Source organism: Carcharhinus amblyrhynchos, chromosome 7, assembly GCF_965287045.1.
Source record: "Carcharhinus amblyrhynchos chromosome 7, sCarAmb.v2.hapA, whole genome shotgun sequence".
NCBI classification, from domain to species: domain Eukaryota; kingdom Metazoa; phylum Chordata; class Chondrichthyes; order Carcharhiniformes; family Carcharhinidae; genus Carcharhinus; species Carcharhinus amblyrhynchos.
In genome coordinates, this window is record NC_137330.1 from 58,519,208 (window position 1) to 58,541,640 (window position 22,433).

The 22,433-nt window shown below is 42.4% G+C and overlaps 1 protein-coding gene across 4 annotated transcripts in view; it reads right to left on the reverse strand.

Moving 5' to 3' along the window:
* Positions 1-22,433, reverse strand: part of LOC145344979 (intersectin-2-like) — a 213,215-nt gene that overhangs the window by 99,349 nt on the left and 91,433 nt on the right. For all 4 annotated transcript variants that reach the window (XM_080192400.1, XM_080192401.1, XM_080192399.1 and 1 more), the window contains exons 3-7: positions 13,934-14,026; positions 8,845-8,908; positions 6,468-6,631; positions 6,064-6,264; positions 1,435-1,531 (exon numbers count right to left, since the gene is read on the reverse strand). In XM_080192400.1, the coding sequence (XP_080048526.1) occupies positions 1,435-1,531; positions 6,064-6,264; positions 6,468-6,631; positions 8,845-8,908; positions 13,934-14,026 (619 nt within the window). The remainder of the gene's footprint in view (positions 1-1,434; positions 1,532-6,063; positions 6,265-6,467; positions 6,632-8,844; positions 8,909-13,933; positions 14,027-22,433) is intronic.

Here is a 22,433-nt window from a genome sequence, read left to right on the forward strand (position 1 = left end):
TCTCACAGTCTCTCTCTCTCTGAATTCCATACTATTGTCCTCATTCTCTTGGATGAAGTCGGATGTGAAGTATTCATTCAGCACTCTACCAATGTCCTCTGGTTCCACCCACAGATTGCCCCCCTTGGTCCCTAATGGGTCCTACTCGTTCCCTGATTATCCGCTTCCCACTGACGTACTTAAAGAACATCTTGAGATTTTCCCTAATTTTACATGCCAGAGCTTTCTCATATCCCCTCTTTGCATTCCCAATTGCTTTTTTAAGCTCCACCCTGCATTTTCAATACTTCACTAATGCCTCCACTGATTTGCTCCCTTGTACTTTTTAAAACCTTTCTTTTCCTTCTCAAGCCTGAATTTCTCTGGGTTTGTTATTCTTACCTATCACCCTAAAGGGAACATGTTGGGCTTCCTCCCCATTTCCTTTTTGAATGTCCCCCACTGCTCTGCAGATTTTCCCATTAGTAGCTCATGCCAGGCTAGATCCGATCTTTTTTCACTGAAGTCTACTCTCCACCAATCCAATTTTTTTCTTGCAGCTTGTCTATTTCCTCATCCATAACAAGCTCAAATTGTACCATATTGTAATCGCTATCACTAAAATGCCCCCCCTGACCATCTCAACACCTGTCCAGCTTCATTCCCCAGAATCAGGTCCAGCAGAGCTCCCTCCCTTGTTGAACCCTTCACATATTGATTTAAAAACTTCTCCTGTAAATATTTCAGGACATCTACTCCATCCAAGCCCTTAACACTATGTATACCCCAGTTAACGTGGGAAAGTTAAAATTACCTAGTGTAATAACCCTATTGTTATTGTTTCTATACAACTCCATAAATTGAGCACCTATCTTCTCCTCAATATTCCTCTGACTATCTGGGGGTCTATAATAAACACCTAACAATGTGGCTGTCCCCTTTTTATTCTCAGCTCTATGCACAAAGCTTCATTTGATGCCCCCTCCAATATATCATCTCTTCTTACTGCAGTAACTGACTCCCTAACTAACAATCCAATGCCTCCTCCTCTTTTACTTCCTTCCCTGTCTCGCCTGAAGATTCTATATCCTGGAATGTTGAGTTGCCACTCATGTCCTGCCTTCAACCATGTTTCTGTGATGGCTACCATATCACACTTTCAGATGAAAAGTAGGAAAATAATTTTCTGACAGTCTGTCAAACAAGAACAAAGAACAAACTTTCCTGGCTTAGTGGACACAAAATATAAATCATTACATTTCCGATTCAAAAGTGCTGCTTTGTTTCTAGCTGATTTAACAGTTTCAGCTAGAACTAGAATTTGTACTTAAATGACATTTACTCACACTCAAAACAATATGAGATGACTAAATCTGCAAAACTCATTTCCTGTGGAATCGGCCCAAATCTGCAATGGACAGAGCAATGTACTATTTTTAAAAATTGTACTTGTACCTGCTAGAGCCAAGATCAATCAATGACTGAGCCTTGTGCAGGCCAGTGCCTCCAAATCCTGCTAATGGCTGCCTCAGAGGCCCAGTGTGGGGGAGTGCTAAAAAAAAATGAAAAGTTAAAAGTTTATTTATTAGTCACAAGTAAGCTTACATTAACATTGCAATGAAGTTACTGTGAAATTCTCCTAGTTGCCACACTCCGGCACCTGTTTGGGTCAATGTGCCTAACCAGCACATCTTTCAGACTGTGGGAGGAAACGGGAGCACCCAGAGGAAACGCATGCAAACACAGGGAGAACGTGCAAACTTCACACAGACAGTGAGCCAAGCAGGAAATTGAACCAAGGTCCCTAGCACTACGAGGCAGCAGTGCTAATCACTGCGTCAGTGTGCCAACACCATGACATGAGAAACAAAGGTCGAGGAAGAAGTACAATAATAGATACCCTTATTTTTCAGCAACTTATCTCAAAACTTCCCTCCATGTAACTGCTCATTATTCTATCAAGCACAAGCAAAGTCATGCAAAGGAAGCTGGCTGGCCTAAACAGGTATCTGACCAGTTAAAATATACAGTAGTGTGCAGGCAACTTAAAATAATTAAACCATGGATACAAATGTTGTCTTAATTCAAGTACTGTTACAGCTAAAATAAAAAGCTACAGACTTATAATTGATGTGAACTTTGGTGGCTAGACTTAAAGACAGCTCTCAAAGTGTGAAGAACATATAGATTCCTCTAATTTACTTCCACAGTCTCAAATTCTAGCCAATTTTTCCATTGAAAAAACAACAACCCTTATGTCTCTAGGAAGCTGTAACTGCACAGTAATTACATCAATTGTGTGTACAGAGAGACACTTCAACTACAGAATATACTTCACAGTCAGGGGAGAAGTTCATGTCATTGTGGATATGTTGCAGTAACAACAAAAGTGACAGACTGCAAATCAATACCTGCAATTTACTGTTCAGTGCCTGGTCATTAGTTAAACCCACCAAATAGGGTCCAGGGATGGAAGTAGTTGCACAGTTTAAACTACATGAATAAATTTGTTGGAGACAAAATGCTGAAAACTGTTGAGGCAGAAAAGGAAGCTTACAGTGGGAAGGGATGGATCCAATTGCTGTGGAATAGCATGACAAAGCAAGAACAACTAAGGCAGGCTTGTCCAACCCTCAGTTTCTTCCACACTGGGGGGTGGGGGTGGGGGGGGATGGGGTGGGAAAGGGAGGGGAATGGGGTGGGGAGGGAAAGGGAAGGGGACGGGAGGGGGAGGACATTGTCAATGAACAAATTCCAGAAAGATAAGGTTTAGCACAGCATTAAACATGAATTTCAAAAACAAAAGCCCCACGTATGAAAATAAATTACTTGGTGAGCAAAACAAAAATCACAACTATAAACTGATAATTAAAATAAATCAATGAATGAATAAAGATGAACATTAAATATGAAAGCACGATTGCATGTGCGCGTCCAGATCACTCCCAGTTTCAGGATGCTCACTCTTACCCAATGTGAGAATGCCTGTTGGTGGGTGGGAGTGAGGACAAATAAGAACCCCAGGACTGTGAGTGAGCTAGATACACATTCTCCCTTCCCTTTCAACGTCTGCTTCCCCTTTCTCTATTCTTAAATGGTGAGAGGTTGGGTAGCGTTGATGTTCAAATGGACCTGGGTGTCCTTGTTCATAAATCGCTGAAAGCTAATATGGATGTGCAACAAGAATATAGGAAGGCAAATGGCACATTGCCCTTTTTTGCAAGAGTTTGGAATACAGAAGCAAACAAGTTGTGCTGCAATGGTATAGAGTTTTGGTGAGACCGCACCTGGAGTATTGTGCAGAGTTATGGTCTCCATACCCAAGGATGGATATACTTGCCACAGAAAGAGTGCAACAAAGGTTCACCAAATTGGTCTTTGAGATGGCAGTCTCCGGGATGACTCAATTTATTATTTTTTTTAGAGCTTAGAAGTAGGACCAGTGATCTCATTGAAATATTCAAAATTCTTACAGGGCTTGATAGGTTAACTGCAGGAAGGATGTTTGTCCTGACCTGGGGATTTAAAACCAGGGGACACAGTCGCAGAATAAGGAGATAGGCTATCTGTCGTCAAGGTTAGGAGGGACTTCTTCGCTGAAAAGGCAGTGAATTTTTGGAATTGTCTACCCTAGAGGACTCAATTATAGAGTATATTCAAGTCAAAGAATGATAGATTTCTTGATATTAAAAATAAGAGATATAGAGATGTTGCACGAAAATTACTTCAAATAGAAGATCATCTATGATGAATGGTGGAGCAGAGTTGAGGGGCTGAACGGCCTTCTCCTACTCCTCTGCCTTATGTTCCTATGAAGCAGAATATTGCAAAAGGGGAAATATTTAGAAGGGAGAAGCTTGTTAGGCTAAATGTATCGAAAAGAAGAAACAATTATATTCTCAGACAAGTACAAGTACTTTCTGGGAGCGCCTGGGATGTGGATGAAAAGAGCCAGTATAGCAGCTAAGTCTGCCGATGATTGCTAGGGAGATAAGAAAGTCAAGGGCTATGCGGGACAGTCATGAAAGTGGAATTGAAACCACAGCCAGATCAGCCATGGACTTAAATGGCAGGGCAAGCATGATGAGCTGAATTTCCTACTCCTGCTCCTGATCCTAAATTTCTATGCCGGTAGCTATTTGAAGCAGTTAATTTGACTGTCTCCAGTTTAAGTTAATGCCATGTGAAAGCAAAATCTTGTTCAAATGCAATTAAACCTGCGACCTATATGATTTTAAAACTTCATTGTGCTTTAAGTGATTACAGTTATTAACAGAAATGTGTAATTTTTTAATTAATGCAAGTCAATTAAATGTTATTAATTCCTTACTCAATATCAAAATGAGAATGTCAACAGAAAGTGACCAAACTAAAACCATAGTAAACTTTGTTTTCTGGCATTGTGTCAACCCAAATTTTCGAGTAACCTTAATTTCTATGAACAGTTCAATTTTTATTAAGTCAGTTACTTAAAACATACTACCGTTTTTTTAACATGCACACTACTTTTATCTTTGGGGAATAGTGGGGAAATGATGGAAGGAATCTGAAGCTGATTATCTGCCCTTTAAGCCACCATTATGAACTTGAACTCAGAACTTCTGGTCCAGAAGTAGGGGTGCTGCCATGATGCCACAGGACCTCCTTATGTTCAATGATAATGCATTCTTGAAAGAAAACTAATAAAACAATAGATCTTAGGCTTTACACTGAAATTATTAAATTATTGCATCAATTTAACAATGATACACACAACTGTCTATGAAATTAACAGTTGATTTTTTTCTAAACAGTCTCAAGGTCCTGAAGGCAACTTTCAGAATAACTTTCAACATCAGTTGTGATGATTTCACTGTGGATCCTTGACTGCACAACTGTTGCTCCTGTCCGCTAAGCCCCTCAAAGACCGAGCAGCACCTTGCCTTGTGTACAGAATAATCCAACTCCCCATTTGCTGGCATTTTTGATTAACAGCACCACCCATTCCCTGAGGATCCTTGAGATTTTACTGAATTTTGATTATCATCATTTTGGCACATTTATCGCAGATGAGATCTACAAATATATTCATGAATTAAGGATTTGGCGAGTGGATTATGGGAGATGATTTTACTTTCAGGTCACTGAGCTTTCGTAACCATCAAGAAAAGGCAAATAAAAATGCAAAATGCTGAAAATACTCATCTGTGGAGAGAGAAACAGCGTTAATGTCAAGTCCTCTCACCTCACCATCCAAGGCCCCAAAGGCTGCTCTTAGCTGAAAAAGCATGTTGCATGTACTTATCTCAATTTAGCATACTGCAGTCACTGCTCATATACAGTCTTCTCCACACTGCAGAGACCAAATGGATTGGGTGTTTGTGTTGAGGAATACCTCCGTTCAGTCCTCATACATGACCCAAGCTTCTGGCAGCCTATCATTTTACTCCTCCACCTTGCTCTCTGTCCTCAATTTATTACAATGTTCCGATGAAACTCAATACAAGCTTGAGGAACAGCACCTCATCGTTTGATTAGGTGCTTTGCAGCCATCAGGATTTAATATGCAGTCAACAATTTTAGACTATAATCTCTGCTCACTCCTGCCCCACCACTCCAAAGTCAATGTTGCTTTAATATAGCAGGAAAGAGGAGGAAGTATAAAAGACTTAAAAGACCCCAATAGTACACCTCATGAAATACTTTACAATTAAAGTAACAATCTGTCTGATAACAGCAATATTTGGCACAGGAGTAGCAAATTGCAGCTCTAAGCAGCCGTATTCAGTTCAGATCCAACTAGATGTCAGTGATTCAACAGGATCCTTTATTTCTCAAATTGGCTAAATTGGATGGAGACATGAATGTAATTGAAAGTTAAAACTCCCAATTGTCAACACAATCATTTGTGCTTTTTTTTTGTGAAACAGTAAAGAACTTTACCTCATTTTCTCAATGGAAGATTCAAGATAAAGGTCTATGAGAGCAAATATAAAAAATTGAACAAAACTGCAAGGAATGTTTCGTAAAAAAAATGTAAATATGGTTTGAAATAATGCTATCAATTAGAGATCAAAATACAACAATTCAATTTGTATTACTTACTTGCAGAAGTCTGTGCAGATAACGGTGGAATAAGGATAGATGTACCATTTGGCAATGTTGACGCATTAACAGCAGGTAGCAGGGGAACTGACATACCCAAAGGTGGCATGGACGTCATTGATGTCAATGATGATGTGGGACCCAAGGAAGCAAATGAAGGCATGTTTGGTGGGACTGATAGATTTGGCATACTTCCCATCCCTATTTTGGAATTTAAATATGAATAACTTGTAATTCATCATTATGGACAATTCCTTTAAATACTTGCTTACAAATATGTATCGCTCAAACATATCTCTTTTAATGCAAATACAATAAATTCTGCGTGAACATGGTACTAAAATATGAGGAACCAAATATAATATTTTAATAATCTATTCTACACTCAGGAAATGTTTATTTACCAAATCGTGCAGAGCTTAAAGGTGAAGGGATTGGCGGCTGTTTCATAATGAGTGGAAGAGTGGGGGGCACTGGGTGACCTTGAAGGGTCATCTTGATCAGTTTCATAGCTATGGAAAATTCTTGTTGGTTCATTTTTCCATCTTTGTTCAAGTCTGCTAGAGTCCTATATGGAAGGGGAGAAAAAGATCTACAATTACATTACAAAGTTTAGTGGATTCTAGACATTACTCACAGCTGAAGTATTATTGACATAAGATTTAAACATTCAATTAATTTGAGAAATCACACTGATAATATATGTATTTCCCAAACTCATTCCATTTTCAAGGCAGAAATTAGATTTTAATGGTCTGAGAAGATTCTGTACAAGACACCTAAAACAATAACTTGCACCTTAATCCAAAACAAATTCAAAATACTTTACAGGGCCAGAATTTGACAAAAATAATAGGCTGGTGAGATAGGGGATATCCCTTCCTAATTTCAATGTGTATATGTATCTACACCAGATGGACTGCAATGGTTCAAGAACTCAGCTCACTACACTACCTCTCAATGGATGGGCAACAAATGAGACTTTGCCAATGAAGCTCACACCCAATGAAAGAATTAAAGAAAAGAGATGAAACGTTTGATTGAAGAGTTAAGTTTTAAGAGGAATGATAAAGGAGGAGGCAGGTATATAATTAGAGAGGTTTAAAGAGAAAACTTCAAAAGAAGGAAAACGCTGGTGTAAAGTAAGAAAACAGGTAGATCAGGAGACTTGTCCATCAGTATATTCCCAATGAATGAGAATTGACAAGTTTTACTGTACCTGCAACTAAACTAAAAGAAGATTGCCCCAAGCATAAGCCCAGTTTTCAAAAAGTTGGAATAACACAAATGCAATGACCAGCTCTGCCACAGATTTTCAAGTTATTCACTGCAGAAATTCAAAACATTTAGCATTCTGAGTAAATCTCATTTATTGACACCGTGTTCCACACGATTTTAAGAGAACATGTAAAATACTGTTTTATGTGCCAGAGCAATTAAATACTTTATCAAGCTGTATTGTTTACTGGTTACTATTTTACAACAACAACTAATATTTAAAAAGCATATTTAACTTAGAAAAGAATCTCTCACGGTACTTCATAGGAGTACTGCCAGACAGAATTTGATATCAAGCTACATAGAGATTTAACACCGATGACCAAATGTTTGGTTGAAGAGGTAGGTAAGAAGTGACATAAAGGAGAGAGGTGAAACAAGGGAATTCCCAGGCAACTGATGAAGGAGCAGCCTTCAAAAGCTTGTGATTCCAAATAAACCTATTGGACTTTAACCTGGTATTGTAAGACTTTTACTGTGCCCACCCCAGTCCAATGCCAGCATCTCCACATCAGGCAACTGAAAATGTGGCTATCAATGGTGATGTGAAGGAAATCGGGAACATGCACAAGGCCAGAATTGGAAAAGCAAAGAGATCATAGGAGGGATGACAGCTGGAGGAAGTATAGAGAGCAGTAAAGTAATGGAAAGATTTGTACACAAGGAGAAATTAAATTTATTATCCATATTGAAGATTCAACTAAGATCTCAGTGAAGTTTACTGTGGAATTATGTTGCTTAAAGCAGTGAGAGCTATATAGGTTCAGCAGTGGTGAATGCACATTATTACTGGTGGTGGCAATGGTGAGAATAATCTGAGATATCAAATAAAGAATAGCACACAAGAATCATATTAAAACAACATCACACCATATTGGTCCTGGTGCATGAAACAAGCCTGAGCAACGTTCACACATTGAAAACATTATATCTGTAGTTTTCATACAACATCCCAATAAAAGTTTAACAAACACAACATATGCAAAAGACAAAGGACAGAAAAACCCAATAACTGACCAGCAACCAAGTCACATAAGAACAACAAAGATTTTCTTTGTGAATGGAATAAACGGGGTGCTACAAATGTTCTTACTGACAAGACAGATTGGCCTGATTAGTTTAAATGATGGTTTCTACAAACAACAGATGAGGTGTCATTCACTTCTTTGGTCACCAATTTGAAAAATCCTTTAAAGAACAAAACCCCAGTCACAATTTAGAACATAGAACATAGAACACTACAGCACAAACAGGCCCTTCGGCCCACAAGTTGCACCGATCACTTCTATACCTACTAAGCCATAGGCTTATCTATAACCCCCAATCCCATTAGATCCTATATACTCGTCCAGAAGTCTTTTAAAAGACGCCAGCGAGTTCGCCTCCAATTTGAACGCATTAGGCTGGGTTACACATTTTACAATTTATTTACTTGTCTCAATGCTAGTAGTTAAAGTACAATAAAAGAAATGACTGTAAAAACAGTGACAGGTCAGTACTCACCATATTTCAGCCAGTACTACCTTTGGCAATCCAGATTGCAGAAAGAAATTTCGGGCTTGGTCACCTGTTAAGCGTTAAAATAAATGCATTTGAATTAATAGGGAAGGGATTGATGTGAAGTAACAGCTCTACAGATACACCTCAATTTGAATCTTAGGAAAAAAAATGTGTAAACAATCACAAACCATTTGTATGCAATGATGTATCTTACCCCACGTAAAGTATACTTCGGTCAGAGGGATCATCATGTCACTGTTGCTGCACTGGCCTAAAGACTTATAACTCCATCGCTGTCCACCCCACTTACAATGCGACAGACACCCTAGTCCATAGCCTCCACATCTAAGACCTGAACTCCTAAATGTTCTCCATGCCAGCCTCCTAACTTTCATAAAATACGACCTCACTAAAATGAGAATACTTTTTTAACAACTTTGATCCGGTTATTATTATCAATTATTATTATTGTCCATTATTGTCACATGTAATAACATACAGTGCAAAGTATTGTTTCTTGCACACAACACAGACAAATACTGTACATGGAGAAGGAAAAGAGAGGGGGCAGAATGTTACAGTCATAGCTAGGGTATAGGGAAAGATCAACTTAATGTGAGGTAGGTCCAATCAAAAGTCTAATGGCACAGGGAAGAAGTTGCTCTTGAGTTGGCTGGTATGGGTCCTCAGACTTTTATATATTTTTCCTGATGGAAGAAGGTGGAAGAGAGTATGTCCGGGGTGTGTGGGGTCCTTAATTATGCTAGCTGCTTTTCCAAGGCAGCGAGAAGTGTAGACAGTGTCAATGGGTGGAAGGCTGGTTTGAATGATGGAGAAGGTTTCATTCACAACCCTTTGTAGTTTCTTGCGGTCGTGGACAGAGCAGGAGCCATACTAAGCTGTGATACGACCAGAACTTCTTCACTACTGAGTATCCCATTCTCTGTGTTAAGTAACAGAAGTCAGACATAATCTTGCACAGAGCTCTGCACTTTCCTACCATGTATCTTTAGCTCCACTGACTTTTCTGTACCCCAACTCATTGATGAGAAAATCCTTGTCATTGTGCTCAAGCTGCTCCATGGCCTAACCACACTCTTTTCAGCCTGTGGACATACAATTTCCTGTTCAGTGGGTTTGTTCCCTGTTTCCACCATTTCTTCCGGAGTTGAGGGGGTTGAGCTATGAGGAGAGGCTGAATAAACTAGGCTTGTACTCGTTAGAGTTTAGGAGAATGAGGGGAGATCTCATTGAGACGTATAAGATGATGAATGGGATGGATAGGATAGAGGTGGAGAGACTCTTCCCACTCAGAAAGGATAATAGGACTAGGGGGCACAGCCTCAAGATAAAGGGGGGTGCAGTTTAGAACGGAGTTGAGGAGGAACTTCTTCACTCAAAGGGTGGTGAATCTCTGGAATTCTCTGCCCGTTGAAGTGGTGGAGGCTACCTCGCTAAATATTTTTAAGACGCGGGTTGATGGGTTTTTGATAAGAGAGGGGATTAAGGGTTATGGAGAGAGGGCGGGAATGTGGAACTGAGCCACGACAGATCAGCCATGATCTTATTGAATGGCGGGGCAGGCTCGAAGGGCTAGATGGCCTACTCCTGCTCCTATTTCTTATGTTCTTATGTTCTTATCACTATCAAAGTTCTTTCAGCCATTTTAGATGCATCCTCTAGAACACTTTCCCAATAGTTCTCTGTCAAGATGATTTTGTATCAAACCTGGTCAACAGATGCTGGAGCGACACACAAACTTTGATTGTGGCCAGGGAAGAATGCAGAATACCTCCAGAAGCATGAGCCATTAAGACTAAATTATTTGTGTGGACGCTCAAAGGATAATGAAGTACAAATTGTGTGTTGTAAAGGTACCATAATTAGGTATACTTCTGTACAGCCAGCTCAGATGAGGCTGCTGCAGCATCAAGGGGAGATGGACAGTTGGAGCGGGAGGAGGCTATTTGGTGAACTAGCGATAATATCACTAGACTAGCAATTCAGAGGCCCAGCCAAATTGTTGTGGGGAAAATTGCTCAGATATGTTTAGTCTAGAAAAAGAAGAATAAATCCAATCTAGTCAGCATCCTCTTGATCTTCAAAATGATGGAAGGTGCTATCAACAGTATTATCAAGCAACATTTACACAGCAATAACCTGCTCATTGATGTTCAGTTTGGGTTCCATGGACTACTAAACTTCTGATCTCATAACAGCCTTGGGACAAATATGGACAAAACAGCTAAACTCAAGAAATGAAGAACTGAGAGTGACTGCTAGAGCTGCATTCAACCGAGTGTGGCATTAAAGAGCCCCTGCAAAATTGCAGCAATCAGGCAGAAACTCTTCCACTGTTTGGAGTCACGCTTAGCACAAAGGAAAATGATTGAGGTGGTTGGATCTGAAACTGAACTGGAGCAGTCACATAAATACTGTGGCTACAAGAGCAGGTGAGAGGCTGGAAATTGTGAGGCAAATAATACTGACTCCCAAAATCTGTCTACCATCTACAACAAAACGTCGGAATACTCTTCACTTGCCTGGTCCAGATGATGAGGTTCAACAGCATTCAAGATTATTGACACCATGAAAGCAGCCTGTTTGATCAGCACCTCAACCACCAACATAAACATTCACTCCGTCCACCACAAGCACACAGTGGATACAATATACAGGAGTACGGTATGCAAGAGGTACTGCAACTACTCAGCAAGTTACTTCAACAGCACCTGCCAATCCCATGACCTCTGCCAAGTTGAAGATCTAAGCAGCAACACACGAGAACACTACCATCTGCAAATTCCCCTCCAAGCCACAAACCATCCTAACTTGGAACTACATTCCATTCCTTCACTATTGCAGGATCAAAATCCTGGAACTCCCTGCCCATCGGCACTGTGAATGTACTGCCATCAGGTGGACTGTAGCACTTCAAGTAGGTGGCTCACTACCATCTTTGCTGGGACAATTAAGGGTGGGCAACAAAAGTAGGCTTAGCCAGCAATGCTCTCACATTGCATGAAAGAATAAAGAAACTCTTGAACCTGCACCACAGCAAAAGCATATTTTGGAAACAGTCAGTTGGCTCATTCACTATTTTTCAATAAAGAAATTTGTGCAATGAGCTATGGCTTCTGGCGTAAGATGTTCCCATAATTACTTACTGGTCATGCTTAAATAGTAGGTTTTAAAATGTTGTAACCTGAAAGATGGGAGTCCTGCAGTGCTGAGATGTAGGAAAGAATCATAATTTATTTGAAACTGTGCTACATACGTGGTAGCACTGCTGCTTCACAGTGCCAGGGACCCAGGTTCAATTCCTGACTTGGGTCACTCTCTGTGGAGTTTGCATGTTCTCCCTGTGTCTGCGTGGGTTTCGTCCGGTTTCCTCCCACATTCTGAAAAACGTGCTGGTTAGGTGCATTGACCCAAACAGGCGCTGGACTGTGGTGACTAGGGGAATTTCACAGTAACTTCGCTGCAGCGTTAATGTAAGTCTTATTTGTAAATAAACTTTATTCTTACTTTTTAATTACGCTTAAAACAAAAAGCATACTAACTAAAATTTGTTGACAGTGATACACTGGAATCATTAATTGCTATTACTGATAGATATAAAGTTTTTTTTTAAATTTTAAATAGGATAAAGACTATTTATTCTTCATAAAAAGAGAGTATGTGCAAGCTTTTTTTCAAGTTGAGTTGTCAAATTAAAAACATTTTAAAACAGTTTTCAGCAAAGCAGTATTGACTTAAAGATTCAGAGTGGCAAAAGATATATCCTGGTACATGAAAAAGGGAAAAGGAGAGGGAAAAAAAAATTAAAAGCTGTTGATAATCTACTGAGTTATATGAAAACCCTTCAACAGAGTTAGAACAACTAATCACTGACTGATGTAGCTACAAACTGACAGAGGGTAATAGTCATGCTATTCTATAGTTCTATTTTTCCTACCAAAGTGTCACCAGGGTCTACTAGATTAGTGCATCATGTTATACTACACCCCTTGTAAACGCTTGCACAAAGTTTCCTGTCCCATTATTTGAGTGGGGATCAGTCAGCCCTTCTATTAAAATTAGTACCATCCCCGCTGACCATTTAAAATGCTTTTTAAGCTTCAATTTCAAAGTTACATCAAAATTGGTTGCAGTTAGGCTGCAACAAGCGTGAAATACCTCCTCGCAATGTTCTCACGTAAATTCTGATCAACCGATCTGGATTTTGTGGTCAGCTGACCTTAAAGAAAGCTGCCCACAAAAATCTAATACTCTCTGTGGTCTGGATTTTCCTCTTCTGATTTACCTTTGCTGTCAATGAATGGGATCTCTGGCACTCAGGAAGAGTAAGATCATCCAGCAGGGTAAGCAGCTAATTATATTGAAGAATTATCACAAAGAGCAAATGGTAGAATGCAATGATTATTCCTTCACTATTTTACAAATTTTTCAAAGTGAGATGTAACGATTGGGGAATACCCATTACAAGCTGAAATGTCATAAACAACATTGAAGAAATAATTTCTATTTGGAAAAATGGTAATAAACAACTATAAATTTAGCTTTTCAGGGCCAGGGTGGTTATTCAGTCACAGTTACGACTCAGTAGGGCATTACAACCTCAATAAAAAGGTGTAACCTCTTGGCAGGGTTTCAAGAGGAATGTTACAGCACAAATGAGGGAATCCTTGTCAATTCACTAATGTCTAAAAATTGCCATCTATGGAGACTTAAAACTGTTCAACATGTCAAGCAACAGATCACTGAGAGCTACTTATGGATATTCACAGTTAACTGCTTATGTGCAGATGATAGAAATTGCCAACAGTGTCACAGACAAATGGTGAAAAATACTCACTGTCTTGCCATCATTATAATTGCAAAATCTGGACCACTGGTCTGTACTCAAATGTACTCCTTAAAGTGCAGTATTACCACAGACTCTACATCAGATTGAGAAATTTACATTGACTCAACACAAGGACACCAACATAGTAATTGGCAATCTACGATGGTCATACAAAGAACATGCTAAAGCACATATTTCATTTTGACACACTGATGTACTGTCAAAGTTATATGGGGCACATACCTGAAAGCAATCCTCCAAGTGGTTTAAGACTTAAAAATTGCTGGTCATGTTTGCTTCGTTCATCAGAGGTGATAGCCCACATATTTGGACCACCTATAAAGCAAACAGACATAAAAGTAAACACACAGATCATTTCCAATTACACAGACTGTGGTTCACAAAAGCATGGACTTTACAATCTTCATAGTGGGTATAATTATACCTGCTGTCCTTCATTCTCTATCCTGAGATCAAGATTATTATTGAGTCAACATTCAAAACCCCAAGCTCGCCATTACCCACAACCTCTAGCTGCATGTCTGACTGCAACTAAGAGTTTCCAAACCATTAATTCCAGAAACCTTTTGTGATTCTATTGACTCTGGCCTATTACTCATACAATTCCCTATCACTCACACTACAGTAAATAGTCTATCAGAGTAGGGAGCACTGTCAGAATAAATAGAAACAAAGCGCTAGAAAAATTCAGGAGGTCGGGCAGAATCTGAGGAGAGAGAAATAGAGTTAACTCATCAAGTCTAATCTGACTCTTCTTCAGACAATATGTATTCTTCTCTGAAAAAGACTCAGATTGGACTCAAAACATCTCCACAGATGTTGGCAGACTTGCTGCATTTTTCCAGCACTTTCTGGTTTCAATGCAGATCTCCAGAATCCACAGTATTCTGCTTTCATTTTACTGTCAGAGTCAAGTTCTGTAATTCATTAGCTGGGAATTTCTTCAAACATGAAGTTTTTCAGTACTCCGAATTAAGTTATGGCAGTGGAGTGAGTGTCGCTTCAAGGAAATTCCCACAATTAACTTTAACGGCATCTCACTTAACATATGACTCAATCAATCTATCAATTGTTTGCTGGAGCAGAGGAGTGAAGGAGCAGAGAGAGAGATAAGAATTTACCTGTTAAAAACCTGTTTAAATAAGTTTAAAGCACTTTGTTCCTTGTAGAACTGTTTAAATCATTTAAAAGCATTTTTGCGGGCTTTTTGTATTTACCGCTTTAAGAATTCTGAGGGAGTGGTTAGAAGGGCCAGCAAGCTTTAAATCAGCGCCAGGTTTAAAAAGAGGCCTGGTATAGACAGCGGGCAGCGTCGGAGCGGGCAGTGGAGTGAGAGGGAAGCAGAGTGAGCTACTAGGGCTTAAGATCAAAAGGGCTTGAGAGAAAAAGGGCCACGTAAGTTCGTGTGGAAATTTTCAATACTAGTACAGTGAATAATGGAGGGGAATGTGATGTGTTGTTTCTGTATGATGTGGGAGCTGGTGGACCCCAGGGTCCTTCCCAGTGACCATGTCTGCAGCAAGTGCAGGTTGCTGGAGGAGCTCCAGCTCAAGGTAGATGAGCTGGCCTCTGAGCTACAGACACTGAGGCTCATCAGGGGGACAGAGGGTGCCATTGTGAATGGGGTGCAAGTGACATCCACCCCCCCCTAGACGGGCTAACTCTAAGGGTCAGGAACAAGAGGGGGCTGCTGAGAGGAGGAAGGGGGGTGGGGAGCGGAGGAAGGGGGGTGGGGAGCAGAGGAAGCGGGGTGGGGAGCAGAGGAAGCGGGGTGGGGAGCAGAGGAAGCGGGGTGGGGAGCAGAGGAAGCGGGGTGGGGAGCGGAGGCCTCAGCCTCTCAAATCTGCATAACAGGTTTGAGGTTCTTGCTTCCAGTCTGGACGAGGACGAGGGAGGTGAGGTCGGTGAGCAAACTGCACACGGTACAGTGATGCAGCAGGACATAGGCAAGGAGAAGGTGAAAAGGAACGTAGTAGTGATTGGGGATAGTGGGGTGAAGGGTATTGACACTGTCCTTTGTCACAATGACAAAGTGCACAGAAGGGTGTGTTGTCTGCCTGGTGCTTGGGTCCGGGATGTCGCATCTGGGCTGCAGAGGAACCTGGAATGGGAGGGTGAGAATCCGGTCGTTGTGATACATGTGGGTGCCAACGACATAGGCAAAATGCGAACTGAGGATCTGGGGAGGGAGTATGAGAAGCTGGGAATGGAATTAAAAAGTAGAACCGACAAGGTGGTTATCTCTGGGCTACTGTCTGAACCGAGTGCAGACGGGCATAGGGTTGATAGGATTAAGGAAGTGAATGGGTGGCTCAGGGATTGGTGTGGGAGGAATGGGTTTGAATTTATGGGGCATTGGCATCAGTACTGGGGTAGGTGGGACCTGTTCGGGCGGGATGGGGTTGGTCTGAACCATGCTGGGACCAGAGTGCTGGCAAATACAGTAAAGAGGACTGCAGACAGGGCTTTAAACTAATTGGGGGGGGGGGGCGTAGCTCTGCTGATTAAGGATAGCACCAGGGTGGTAGCAAGGGATGATATTGGAGCCAAGGAGCAGAAAGTGGAATCGTTGTGGGTAAGAACATAAGAACATAAGAAATAGGAGCAGGAGTAGGCCATCTAGCCCTTCGAGCCTGCCCCGCCATTCAATAAGATCATGGCTGATCTGTCATGGCTCAGTTCCACATTCCCGCCCTCTCCCCATAACCCTTAATCCCCTCTCTTATCAAAAACCCATCAACCCGCGTCTTAAAAATATTTAGCGAGGCAGCCTCCACCACTTCAACGGGCAGAGAATTCCAGAGATTCACCACCCTTTCAGTGAAGAAGTTCCTCCTCAACTCCATTCTAAACCGCTCCCCCTTTATCTTGAGGCTGTGCCCCCTAGTCCTACTATCCTTTCTGAGCGGGAAGAGCCTCTCCACCTCTATCCTATCCATCCCATTCATCATCTTATACGTCTCAATGAGATCTCCCCTCATTCTTCTAAACTCTAACGAGTACAGGCCTAGTTTATTCAGCCTCTCCTCATAGCTCAACCCCCTCAACTCCAGCATCAGCCTAGTAAACCTCCTCTGCACTCCCTCCAAGGCCAAAATATCCTTGCGTAAGTACGGCGCCCAAATCTGCACACAGTACTCCAGCTGTAGCCTCACCAATGCCCTATACAGCTGCAGCAAGACCTCCCTACTTTTATATTCAATCCCCCTCGCTATGAAGGCCAGCATCCCATTTGCCTTCCTGACCACCTGCTGCACCTGCAAGCTGGGTTTTTGCGACTCATGCACAAGGACCCCGAGGTCCCTCTGCACCGTCGCCTGCTGCAGTTTTTCGCCACGTAAGTAATAATCCTTCCTACCATTATTCCTACCAAAGTGGACCACCTCGCACTTGCCAACATTAAATTCTATTTGCCATTTCCTGGCCCATTCGCCCAGCCTATCTAGATCGTTCTGTAGACTCTCCACACCCTCCGCACAATTTGCCGTTCCACCAGTTGGTGTCATCAGCAAATTTCGACACCCTACACTCGGTTCCCTCCTCCAGATCATCTATATAAATGGTAAATAGCTGAGGCCCCAGCACCGACCCCTGGGGCACTCCACTAGTCACCATCCGCCAATCCGAATAGCACCCATTGACCCCCACTGTCTGCCTCCTATTTGACAACCAATCCTCTATCCACGCTAACACCCTACCCCCAACTCCATGTCCCCTGACCTTCTGCAATAACTTCTTGTGAGGTACCTTGTCAAACGCCTTCTGAAAATCAAGAAAGACCACATCCACCGGCTCTCCTCTATCCACCGCCCTAGACACATCCTCATAGAACTCCAGTAAATTTGTCAGACACGACTTCCCTTTAACGAAACCGTGCTGCGTCTGCTCTATCAAGCAATTCCTCTCAAGATGCCTCGCTATTTCCTCCTTGATGACGGATTCTAACATTTTACCTACAACAGATGTTAAACTAACCGGCCTATAATTCCCTGCCTTTTGCCTGGCACCCTTCTTAAACAATGGCGTAACATTAGCCGTTTTCCAATCTTTCGGCACTTCCCCGGAATCCAGCGACGTCTGGAAAATAACCACCAAGGCATCCACTATCACCTCCGCCATTTCTTTCAGAACCCTCGGATGCATTCCACCCGGTCCTGGCGACTTGTCCACAATCAGCCCCTCCAGTCTGTCGAGCACCGCCTCTCTAGTAACAGGAATGTCATTAAGACCCTCCAGTCCTACTACCTTTCCATCGCTAACACCCGGCAAATTATTCACGTCCTCCTCCGTGAAGACCGAAACAAAAAAGTTATTCAGGACCTCAGCCATATCCCCATCCCCTACCACTAAGTCCCCCCTTTCATCCTCAAAGGGACCAACGTTCACCCTAGCCAGCCTCTTCCTTTTTATATATTTATAAAAACTCTTGCTATCCTTTTTTATATTAAGCGCTAGCCCAGCTTCATAGTTTCTCCTACCCTTCTTTATCAACTTCTTTGTCAATCTTTGTTGACATTTAAACCTTTCCCAATCCTCTTCTCGCCCACTACTCTTAGCTACTCTAAACGCCTCCGCTTTTAATTTAACACTTTCCTTCACCTCCTTCGTTATCCACGGCTTATTACCTCTCCTCCTACTGTCCTTTTTGACCAATAGGAACAGCAAAGGGAGGAAGACGCTGGTGGGTGTCGTCCATAGGCCCACGAATAATGATCTGGAGGTGGGGCGGGCTGTTAACGCGCAAATAAGTGCGGCGTGCAGGAATGGGACGGCAGTAGTTATGGGGGATTTCAATCTACATATAGATTGGTCGACCCATGTTGGACGCGGTGGGCTCAAGGAGGAGTTCTTGGAATGCTGCCGGGATAGTTTCCTTGAACAGTGTGTGTTGGAGCCGACGAGGGAGCGAGCTATCTTGGATCTGGTGCTATGTAATGAGGCGAGTAGAATTAGGGACCTTGCGGTGAAGGATCCTCTTGGGGGGAGTGATCATTGTATGGTGGAGTTTCTGCTGCAGATGGAGGAGGAGAAAGTGGGTTCCCGGACTCGCGTCCTTTGTTTGAACAGAGGGAAGTACGGTAGGATGAGAGAAGAATTGGCGAATGTGGACTGGGGGAGTGCGTTGGAAGGTAGGTCTGCTGAGGAGCAGTGGAGGATCTTTAAGGAGATCTTTCTTGGTGCTCAGCAGAAATTTATTCCGATGGTCAAAAAGGACCGTAGGAGGAGAGGTACTAAGCCGTGGATAATGAAGGAGGTGAAGGAAAGTGTTAAATTAAAAGCGGAGGCATTTAGAGTAGCTAAGAGTAGTGGGCGAGAAGAGGATTGGGAGAGGTTTAAATGTCAACAAAGATTGACAAAGAAGTTGATAAAGAAGGGTAGGAGAAACTATGAAGCTGGGCTAGCGCTTAATATAAAAAAGGATAGCAAGAGTTTTTATAAATATATAAAAAGGAAGAGGCTGGCTAGGGTGAACGTTGGTCCCTTAGAGGATGACAAGGGGGACTTAGTGGTAGGGGAATGGGATATGGCTGAGGTCTTGAATAACTTTTTTGTTTCGGTCTTCATGGAGGAGGACGTGAATAATTTGCCGGGTGTTAGCGATGGAAAGGTGGTCGGACTGGAGGGTCTTAATGACATTACTGTTACTAGAGAGGCGGTGCTCGACAGACTGGAGGGGGCTGATTGTGGACAAGTCACCAGGACCGGATGGAATGCATCCGAGGGTTCTGAAAGAAATGGCGGAGGTGATAGTGGATGCCTTGGTGGTTATTTTCCAGACTTCGCTGGATTCCGGGGAAGTGCCGGAAGATTGGAAAACGGCTAATGTTATGCTGTTGTTTAAGAAGGGTGCCAGGCAAAAGGCGGGGAATTATAGGCCGGTTAGTTTAACGTCTGTTGTAGGTAAAATGTTAGAATCCGTCATCAAGGAGGAAATAGCGAGGCATCTTGAGAGGAATTGCTTGATAGAGCAGACGCAGCACGGTTTCGTTAAAGGGAAGTCGTGTCTGACAAATTTACTGGAGTTCTATGAGGATGTGTCTTGGGCGGTCGATAGAGGAGAGCCGGTGGATGTGGTCTTTCTTGATTTTCAGAAGGCGTTTGACAAGGTACCTCACAAGAGGTTATTGCAGAAGGTCAGGGGACATGGAGTTGGGGGTAGGTGTTAGCGTGGATAGAGGATTGGTTGTCAAATAGGAGGCAGACAGTGGGGGTCAATGGGTGCTATTCGGATTGGCGGATGGTGACTAGTGGAGTGCCCCAGGGGTCAGTGCTGGGGCCTCAGCTATTTACCATTTATATAGATGATCTGGAGGAGGGAACCGAGTGTAGGGTGTCGAAGTTTGCTGATGACACCAAGATTGGGGGAAAGGCAAATTGTGCGGAGGGTGTGGAGAGTCTACAGAAGGATCTAGATAGGCTGGGCGAATGGGCCAGGAAATGGCAAATGGAATTTAATGTTGGCAAGTGCGAGGTGGTCCACTTTGGTAGGAATAATGGTAGGAAGGATTATTACTTACGTGGCGAAAAACTGCAGCAGGCGACGGTGCAGAGGGACCTCGGGGTCCTTGTGCATGAGTCGCAAAAACCCAGCTTGCAGGTGCAGCAGGTGGTCAGGAAGGCAAATGGGATGCTGGCCTTCATAGCGTGGGGGATTGAATATAAAAGTAGGGAGGTCTTGCTGCGGCTGTATAGGGCATTGGTGAGGCCGCAGCTGGAGTAGTGTGTGCAGTTTTGGGCGCCTTACTCACGCAAGGATATTTTGGCCTTGGAGGGAGAGCAGAGGTGGTTTACTAGGCTGATGCCGGAGTTGAGGGGGTTGAGCTATAAGGAGAGGCTGAATAAATTAGGCTTGTACTCGTTAGAGTTTAGAAGAATGAGGGGAGATCTCATTGAGACGTATAAGATGATGAATGGGATGGATAGGATAGAGGTGGAGAGACTCTTCCCGCTCAGAAAGGATAGTAGGACTAGGGGGCACAGCCTCAAGATAAAGGGGGGGTGGTTTAGAATGGAGTTGAGGAGGAACTTCTTCACTCAAAGGGTGGTGAATCTCTGGAATTCTCTGCCCGTTGAAGTGGTGGAGGCTGCCTCGCTAAATTATTTTTAAGACGCGGGTTGATGGGTTTTTGATAAGAGAGGGGATTAAGGGTTATGGGGAGAGGGCGGGAATGTGGAACTGAGCCACGACAGATCAGCCATGATCTTATTGAATGGCGGGGCAGGCTCGAAGGGCTAGATGGCCTACTCCTGCTCCTATTTCTTATGTTCTCATGTTCTTAATCTCATTAATCAAATATCAGCATGATTTATAAATATGTCCACCAGGTGGCAATGCAGCAATCCTTTCCTTGGAGAAATTCAGGCATGGAGATGATCAAACGCAAGGTCGATAACTCAGTCTGCAAGATGCAGAAAGGCTCAGGAATAAAACTGTATGTGCAATCCCATGGAAACAGCATTAAATTTGGTAATTATAGGCCAGCTAGTGACTGCAAAGATGCTCAAATCTAAAGTAAGTGATAAGTGAGAATCTGGGGACAAAAAAAGTCTTCATGGATTCTGAAAGTCTAAACTTACCTGACAGAAATCTTTGAAGGGCTAACAGAAATAGACACTGACGATGCAGTGACTGCCATATAACATGGCTTTTCAAAAGGCCTTTGATAAGGGACCATATCGCAGTCATGACTTGTGGAGGCAGGAGACAAATGGCTATATGGTTAGCAAATTGGCTCAAAAAAAAAGAAGAGGGGCCAAAGGGAGAAAGCAGCGCTCCACAATATTCAGTGCTAGCATTGTTATTCATAATTTACATTAATTGTTTAGAATTAGGAACAAATACCTCAATATCAAGATTTAAAGATGGGCATAGCTAACACCGAGAAATAATGAATAGAAAAATGTACTGGTAAGCTTGCAAATTGGACAGTTGAACAGCAAATTAACTTTAACTTACGCGTGGGGTGATATACTTTGGTAAGAAAAATAGTAACAAACTGTATCTTAGAAAACAATGAACTGAACACGAATTGAAAACTGGCCTTCAAATAGAAAACAGAGAGTTGGAATAAATGGGTCCTTCTCAGAGTGGAAAGATGTAATTAGTGGAATACCGCAGGGATCAGATCTTGGCCCACATTTGTTCACTATTACATTAATGACCTGGAGGAAGGAACAGAATGTAAGGTTTCCAAATCTGCCAAAGATATGATAGGTGGACAGGCATGTCGTGATGAGGACATCATGATTCTGCAACAGGATATAGATAGATTGGGTGAGTGGGCAGAAACCTGGCAAATGGAGTTTAATGTGGGAATGTGTGAGGTCATGCACTTGGTAGCATGAGTCAAAAGGCATATTATTATCAGGTGATTTACGAACAGAGGGACTTGCATGTTCCAATGCATGAACCACAAAAAGCGAGCAAGCAGGTTCAACAAGAAGTGAAGGCGGCAACCGGCGTTTTGGTCTTCATTGCAAAAGGGTTGAGTTTAAAAATTGGGATGTTGGTGAGGACTCACCTGGAATACTGCATACAGTTTTGGTCCCCTTACCTTAAAAAAGGATATAGTAACATTGGAGACAGTCCAAAGGAGATTCACCAGGCTAATTCCTGAGATAAGGGAGTTGTCCTATCAAGAGAGACTAAATAGTCTGGGTCTTATTCCTTGAAGTTCAGAAGAATGAGGGGTAACCTTATTCAAACACACAAGATCCTGAG